General features: G+C 43.0%; 1 protein-coding gene across 1 annotated transcript; it reads right to left on the reverse strand.

Moving 5' to 3' along the window:
• Positions 1-977: 977 nt before the first annotated feature.
• RAB5IF (RAB5 interacting factor) lies at positions 978-6,244 on the reverse strand. Its single transcript, XM_056845356.1, has 4 exons — positions 6,101-6,244; positions 3,542-3,645; positions 2,308-2,437; positions 978-1,394 (listed from the first exon to the last, which is right to left on the reverse strand). The coding sequence occupies exons 1-4, from the start codon at positions 6,242-6,244 to the stop codon at positions 1,353-1,355; spliced, it is 420 nt and encodes a 139-aa protein (XP_056701334.1). The 3' UTR covers positions 978-1,352.
• Positions 6,245-8,960: the final 2,716 nt, after the last annotated feature.

The following is an 8,960-nucleotide window of genomic DNA, read 5'->3' on the forward strand; positions in this document are numbered from 1 at the left end:
AGTTCTCCCCACATGCTAGAACTGAGCAGTGGGGAGGGGGACAAGATAGTATTTGCAGTATCTAGAAATTTGACTTGGATAGTGAAGTACGCAAAAAAGAGGGCTTAACAGAGGAGCAAGAACATAAGAATCCATCCACAGTGTATTAAGACTCAAGTCAGGTTCTCACCATAAGGCAGTCTTAGTGCAAACCTCCTTCCTCGGTCGTTTAATCTTCAATTAAGATTAGAACAGCCATGTCTACTTCCTGAAGATACCCATGTAGATAGTCTTGTATATATTTTAAAAATATTCCTGGACAAGATCTATAAGAATCATAAGTAGCCTAAACTACTGTATAGTCATCCCTAATGCATTATTACTCCCTACAATACCTATAATCACAAAAATCAAAACTGTAGCCCAATCTATTCCCACCGTGGAATAGTTCCATGTACAAGACATTAGCTGCCTTCATTATATTAATTTTTTTCAATTATTTATTAAAACTGAAAACTGAGCCGTGTTTGAACTCCAAATAAATGTAGAAACCCCTAAGTAACTGAGTGCGGAAATACATCTTGAGTAATTTTGTGCATTCAGACTACTGAACTCTGAGGTAGGCTCTGAGAAGTCAATTAGTTGGCTAATCAAAACATTAAGGTGCTCTTAAAATTGTGACTTTTTAGAGGCTAAACAAACAAACCAGGCATACTCAACAAACATCAATAGGGATTATAATCTGAAAATTTTAAGAAATAATCTCAAGATTTGGGTTATAACTAAATTCAGCAACCAAAGTTTAAGAAACCCTTGATGACCCAGTTAAAAACATTAATACTTAATACAATAAAGTTTACGGAAATCAGACCTTTAATTTTCTTAAAACAAGCTGAAGACAACCATCAATTTCTGTGCTCTATAATAAATTCCATAGTTTTCCTCCTGCCAAGAGCCTCACGATGGCTACTGTTTTAAAACTGTATGTTGTCAGACAAGTCACAAATTCAACAGATCTCATTTGGGAGAGGGCAACATTGTGGGCATAAGTTAATTACTAGGGTCACCCTTTAGCAAAGAGAGGTTGGTTGTCACTGCAGTGGATAAGGTCACAGAAAGGATTCAAAGGTTGAACAGTCTTGAACTGTTTAATATTGTGATGGCTTTTTTAAGTTCCAGAAAAGCAACACTTTTAAAAAAAGAAATGATCAACACAGACTCAATTTCTCTTCTCAGAAGCCATGAAGCTTGTCCCATCTCCTCGGACCTTGGGTATAAAAGTAGGCTTATTTTACCTCCCCCCACCAGTCCATCAGAGGCTGCTCCTTAAAGTGTTCTTTGATCTCTTGTGACAACTGATTTGGCTTATTTTGTCAATCATAATGGATGGCAGTGTAGAAGATTATCCAGACAACCTAGAAGGGAGCACAAAAAATAAAGGCAACATCAGCAAGGGTCCTTACGACCACACTGTCCAAAACAGTGCTATTTTAGTTTCCTCTGTTTTGAATAACAAAATTTCACCACAGTCCTGTGGCCAGGAAGAAACATTACAAGAGGAGTCAGCATTCCTACTGTAGAAGTTACAATGTTTTCAGTAGTGAGGAAGAACTAGTTCTTCTCCTCAGGTATCCATTTCTCTGAGATACACCGAGACAAAACAAAAATGTGTGTGGAGACAGTGCCCGTGTTTCGATCCAGAACTTTAGCAATATGATTGTCTTTAGCAATATGATCTTCTAAATAACTGACAGAGCAATCCTACCGTTACTTCAATTTAAGCCCACTAGAGTAATTCTGCATAGGACAGCACCGTAAAACACCAGAAAATCTGTTTGCCTCCTATTACCATTAGTATTTTTGGCTACTTTGCACATTCAGTAGATGGCAAAGTTTTTATTGACTTGCAGTTCAAAGTGGTACAGGACAAGGACATGACTTTTTAACATTTCCCATCAACTCCATGTACACAGAAAGATGTGTGAGAAAACTGGGATGAGCTTTGTATGTGTTTGTGCAGGGGAGCGAATACACACATATATGTACACATGAACACAAAAGCATCTTCAGCCTCAGGTGATACTAGCCAGGAAAATCTTTGCCTACCCAATTCTTGTAATGTACCTATCAGCCTCTACGACAAAGAATACATACAACTCCCCACAGCTGCAATCATACTGTGCAGCTCATCTTTTTGTTCCCTTGCATCTTCTCTGTGTCTTTTCCCACTAATTAATTTTTTAAGTTTCCTGAAATGATCTGTCTCTTATTTTATACGCTAACTCTGTGCATAAAGCCTTATATCTATGAACATGCAATGTAGATTACCAAAAACAATGCAAAAGACGTCATGAACCCTTCCTTTGTTAGTTCCCATGTTCCTCCATACTCCTCTTCATCTATCTGTTGGAAGCTACTAAAATAGAGGTACAGGACACCGGCATTTATGAGGCAGAATCTGGAGAGAAAGAAAATAAGAGCAATTGAAAGCCACCAACTTTAAATTACAGTGTGAAAACATTAAAATACTTCAGCAATGATCCATCAGGAAGATAATCCCCCAGAAGCCTCACAGAAATTAACAATGTGCTTGAGAACACTATTCCCATGCATTTCAGTGTGGCATGCATAGGAGATCTTCCTGGTGGCCTGAAGCCCATATGGCAAACAAACCCAGAAGCAGAGCTATGGCAAGCACCAGCTAGAAATCCCGAAACACTCTTCTGTAGAACTGCTATGCTGGATAAATAAAATGCATGCAAGGATTCCATATGCTACTCTATTTACTAACTCGAGTTAGCACTCTCTGCTTATTACTACTTATAACTACTTATTACTAGAGATGGGGGAAAAACATGGATTTCCAAGATACCAGTATAACTGCTCAGCCAAAGCTGCCATTTGGGTACAGAGTTGAAATGTATAAAGACCATAGGCATCAGAGTGCCTGCCATCCAAGATTTTAACCTTGCTTCTTAAAGACACAGGGGGTTGGAGCCAAACTATGCTGGCAATTTCCACTGATTCTCCTTTTTTGCTTCAGACCACCCTCATGTGTCATTTCTTAAAATCCCCCATCCCCCAGTCGCAGCATTTAATGGTGATCAGTGGGCTGCAGTTGGAGATGGGAGGCTGGAAAATTCCATTCGGCCATTGGAAAATTTAGGTTGGATCCAAGCCAGCTGCTGTAGGCTTTCAATTGACAGCTCTCCATGAACAGGATGACTTTTGGGGGGAAATTCTTATTCTGTTGCAAGCAAGAATCCAATATTACTCTTCACTTTTAATGACTACCAATGTTTCTGCTACAACAACCAACCAACACTGTGGCTTCCTTTTATCCCATCTGCACTGAGCTAAAATTAATCACCTTCTCTGCCCTTCATTCTTCTGTACTTCATGCAAAATCCAGTGCAAGAAGACCGCAGACTCTTACAACTCAAGAGTTGCTGACTTCCAGCAATTTACACAGAGAAAGGATTTCTATCACCTTGCCACCTCAAGTGTTTAACTACTGCTACCAGCAGTGCACTATTTAACAAAAAGGAAAAAAAAAACTTACATTGCTATGCCTATAAATCCCTTTAGCGGAACAATGCCCCAGATCACTCCCAAAATAACAGCAATGATCTGCCGGAACCAATAAATCACATCTAGAAACTCATCCTGCAGAGAAAAGACAAGATCAAAATTTGCCATTTCTGAATACACCTATAATTCATACACATATTTTTCTGAGTGACTCCCATACGAACCGGAAAAAATTAGGCTCTGAGGACACCTGAACTCCTTTGTCTTCAGGGCTTATTATAATTATTGAGAAATGCATCAATTGCCCAGGCCATCACGCCACCTGCTATTGACAGGCCCATCCTTTGTGAACGAGTTCAGTTTCACACAAACTTAAAACAACACAGAACAGCACAAACCCCAATTCCTTTAAGAAAGGAGGGCACGGCACTATAAAAACCACAACTTTTAGTATGGTGTAAGCTTTTTGTGGGATGCATTAATTAGATGCAAGAGGCATGTTCTCAGTTAGCAGACACAGGTACTAAAACAAAGGAAAAAACTAAGCAGGGAGGTCAAAAGGCCATGAAATACAATATATATACTTTGCAATGTTTCTATCTGATTCTCAGCTGTACATGAAGAATAGCCATCATTTAAAGCAACCACAGCAGGCAATAATATTTCCCATACATATTTATATCCTACATTCTCTCCAGGATCAGAGGAGCATGCCCATTATATTAGGTGCTGTGGAACACAGGCAGGATAATGCTGTGGCAGTTGCCTTGCTTTTGGGCTTCCTAGAGGCACCTGGTTGGCCACTTTGTGAACAGACTTTGGACCTGATGGACCTTGGTCTGATCCAGCATGGCCTTCCTTATGTTCAAAGTGAGACCACACGTCATGTATATGGCAAAATGTACTGTATCCCACAAAAAGGTTTTGCCAAAACATATTCACTGAATTCCGTTCATGGGGCAATCAAGTAATGCAATCCTCTGCTTATAATGGCACTGTAATATTTCTTTCTAGAGGTCAGCATTTAAGTTCAGAAAAGGCTTTTTGCATCAACAGACTAGAATCATAGAGTTGTAAGGGACCACTAGGTTCATCTAGTCCAACCCCCTGCACAATGCAGGAAATTCACAACTACCTCCCCCCAACCCGTACTCCATGCCCAGAAGATGCCCAAGGTGCCCCCCCTCTCATGATCTGCCTAAGGTCACAGAATCAGCATTGCTGACAGATGGCCATCTAGCCTCTTCTTAAAAACCTCCAGGCAAGGAGCACTTACCACCTCCCAAGGCAGCCTGTTCCAATGAGGAACCGCTCTAACTGTTAGAAAATCCTTCCTAATGTCTAGACGGAAACTCTTTTGATTTAATTTCAACCAGTTGGTTCTGGTCCGACCTTCTGGGGCAACAGAAAGCAACTCGGCACCCTCCTCTATGTGACAGCCCTTCAAGTACTTGAACATGGTTATCATATCCCCTCTCAGTCTTCTCCTCTGCAGGCTAAACATACCCAGCTCCTTCAACCTTTCCTCATAGGACTAATCAGCTACTCCTCTAGAACTTCCCTGTGTTAAGAGATCTCTTCTTGAGCCCCTGACGAAGGGAACGTTGACTCTCGGCAGCTCAACCCGCCTTCCCCCCAAAAAATCTTGTTGCTCTCTAAAGTCCTGTGTGTGTGTTAAGTGCCATCAAGTCGCTTCCGACTCATGGCGACCCTATGAATGAAAGTCCTCCAAAATGTCCTATCTTTGACAGCCTTGCTCAGATCTTGCAAATTGAAGACTGTGGCTTCCTTTATTGAGTCCATCCATCTCTTGTTGGGTCTTCCTCTTTTCCTGCTGCCCTCAACCTTTTCCTAGCATGACTGTCTTTTCCAGTGACTCTTGTCATCACATGACGTGACCAAAATACGATAGCCTCAATTTAGTCATTTTAGCTTCTAGGGTCAGTTCAGGCCTGATTTGATCTATAACCCACTGATTTGGGTTTTTTTGGGGGGGCAGTCCACGGAATCCGTAACCCTCTCCTCCAACACCCCATTGCAAAGGAATCTACTTTCTTCCTATCCGCTTTCTTCACTGTCCAGCTTTCACACCCATACATAGTAATAGGGAATACGATGGCATGAATTAACCTAGTCTTGGTGGCCAGTGACACATCCTCACACTCCAAAATATTTTCCAGCTCCTTCATGGCCGCCCTTCCCAGTCTCAACCTCCTTCTGATTTCTTGGCTGCAGTCTCCCTTTCGGTTGATGGTGGAGCCAAGGAATAGAAAGCCTTGAACCATTTCAGTTTCCTCATTGTCCACCTGAAAGCTGTGTAATTCTCCCGCAGTCATTACTTTTGTTTTCTTGACGTTCAGCGGCACTCCTGCTTTGGCAGGACTAAAGTCCGACCGCAGACCAAAGCAGCGCCCCAGCAAGCCGGACTCCCAACTCTCCCTTCCGCCCTCAGGACTGTCTCAGAGGAGAGGGCAGCCGCGTGGCCTCCCCCGCAAGGCAGTCCCTCCACCGCCCCGACTCGCCCCTTCCCGACGGGGACACTCCTGCACCCGGAGGCCGCCGCAGGGCCGGGCCGGGCCGGGCCTCACACCTTGTCCTCCCAGGCGGAGTCGCTCCGCAGCGCCTTGCCCCACAGCGAGCCCCGCAGGACGCCGCCGCCGCCGTTGGCCACCGGGTGCTGCTGCGAGTGCGACGTCTGCTGCTGCGGCTCCTCCTTCCGCCGGCCGCCGCTCATCGTCCCCCGACCAGGCCCCGGACTCAGCGCGCCGGCGACCACGGCACGGAAGCCGCCCGCGCACCCACGTGAGCGCCGGCCCCGCGGCCTGGCCAATGGCGGCGTCTGCAGCCACGCGCCTTCCGTCACGTGAGACGGGGCGGCTACGGCGGGGGGAGAGGGCCAGGCCGAAACGGGCGCTGCGGTTTGGGTCTTTGGCCTGACGAGCGCTGACTTAAGTCGCGGTGGGCGGCCGTGGGAGTCTGCCTGCGGTGGTAGAAAAGGGCAAGGGTCCAGGGGCACCTTGAAGACTAGCAAGAATATTTTCTGGCAGGGTAGGAGCTTAAAAGTTTATGGGAGATAATATTAAATGCAGTAGTAGAAAAGAGCAAGAGTCCAGTGGCACCTTAAAGTATTTTCTGGCAGGGTATGAGCTTAAAAGTTTATGGGAGATAATATTAAATGCAGTAGTAGAAAAGAGCAAGAGTCCAGTGGCACCTTAAAGACTAGCAAGAATATTTTCTGTTTTTTTTTAAATTGTTTTTATAATATTTTTTTATTGTTTTTATAATAAACAAGAATATTTTCTGGTAGGGTATGAGGTTTCGGGCGCCACAGCTCACTTCTTCAGATGCAGTAGTAGAAAAGAGCAAGAGTCCAGTGGCACCTTAAAGACTAACAAAAATATTTTCTCAGTGGGTCGCCGGGTTAGTCTGCCTGCAGTGGTAGAAAAGGGCAAGAGTCCAGTGGCACCTTAAAAGACTGACAAGAATATTTTCTGGCAGGGTATGAGCTTTCGTGACTTGTTTGCCTTGGGTTTGCCGCTCTCTAAATGCACATTTTCTCCAGCCACATTCTCAAAACTCGACAATAAGCCCCCCCATGCAGAGTTTTGAGAATTCAGATGGGGGAAATGTGCATCTAGAGAGCGGCAAATCCAAGGCAAAACCTCCCCTGTGTTTTCTGTGTCTTTCCAACAGTCAGGGCGGGAATCAGGAACCCGGCTTAAACTTGGCAGACTTGCCCCAGAACCTCCACATCCAGAGACAGGCAACCCCTCCATACGAGTCCTAGGAAGCAACATTGGGGGAGGTCTTGTGTGACAGCCAGATAGATTTCCCCTGAATATGGGAGATCCATTTAAGCAGTCTGATTTATTAAGTTTGTAATAACCTCTTTTCCTTTCTGTAAATGCATTGACAAAGTATTAGGACAGCAAGGGATTAGCTTGTTGCTGGGCAGGATAACTCTGTGTGTGTGTGTGTTGAGTTACTAGGGGAAAAATGTCTGCCTGGATACTAGCTAGCAGAGTGTGTGTGTGTAAGTAGGGGGAAAGTCATGGAAAGTCATGTTGAGCAATAAACAAGAGCTGAAACCGGGAAAAAGCTGTTGGAGCTCTTGAGGCTCCAGACAGTGTTAATCAACCAGATAGGTGTGGAATGTTGACATGTCCTGTCAAAGCATGGAAATGTAATAAAAGTTCTCGCCCCAGTATAATCGGGGCCCAGATATTTTGCTTGCTAGAGCGACTGGGTGTCCAGCTGGAATAAAACTGTTTTTCTTGATAACGATCTCTGGTTCTCTTACCCCCCCTCACGAACCCCGGTTTCCGCTACACTTGGCTTCCGTGCCCTATTTGTTGACCCTCCTGTAGGGTTGCTAACCTCCAGGTACGGTAGTACTGAAAAAAAGAGGCACTTGGTACTAATAAGGGTACAGCAGTTCAAAAAGAATTAGTACCAATATTCTATTATGCAAAACAAAACTTTAGTGAAAGTAAACAAAGTGCAAGGGTGAAACAAGACACTATTCAACAACACAATACAATTAACATATACGTAGCTTTCAAGGAGTCTTCAATGTAGTCGTCTAGAGTTAATAAGCTAGTCCAAAAGTTTTTCTTTTCATGAATGTTCTTAAAAAGACGGTGGAGTAATCAAATCGAAACGCAGTCCGGATTAACTTAACGTTTTCACCGCCGCAGCGGCGGCTTCATCAGCGCACCGTTTAAATGACGGGAGACAAAGCTCCTCTATAAATACAATAAATAGATAAATATTCTTACAAACTTACAATAAATAGGTTACTTAAAACATTGCACAATAAAGCTTAAAGAAGAACAAAATTCTGCCTGACATACCTTAATATTAAAGTAATTAATTCTCTGAAAGGGAATTCAAAAGCGCTCGTGAGGCTACCCCGTTCAAAGTCAGATAACAAGGTTACAGATGAAGTTAATTTATACATAGTTATCTAACACTAAAACCTTAGAGGGAGTTTAACTTAAAGTGACACATCTTCGATTCAAACCACTGGCATACACAAATGTAAAAATTACAAAAACTACAATTACACAAATGCTAAATACTCTGAATTATAAAAAGCAAGACAAGTCCATTTCGTTGTTAAGACCAAATGGAGAATAAGATTTAAATAAATATATAAAGCGCATTTCTTGTTGCAATAAAATCTTTTGTACATTTTCCAAATCAAATTGATTGCCTTTGTAAGTCCAGATAACAAAAAACCGGATGTCATCTTCACTGTGTTTATTATTAATAAAGTGCAAAGTGAGGGGGGCATCTAAAACCTTTTGTCTAATCCTAGATTTATGCTCACCTATCCTAAGTTTAACTTGGCGAATCGTGCTGCCCACGTACAACTTTCCACATTTGCACGAGACGCAGTAGACATATTTGCTAGTGGAACAGTTTGAAAATTGATTTAATGTAAAAGT

This window comes from Euleptes europaea, chromosome 2, assembly GCF_029931775.1.
Source record: "Euleptes europaea isolate rEulEur1 chromosome 2, rEulEur1.hap1, whole genome shotgun sequence".
Classification (NCBI taxonomy): Eukaryota; Metazoa; Chordata; class Lepidosauria; order Squamata; family Sphaerodactylidae; genus Euleptes; species Euleptes europaea.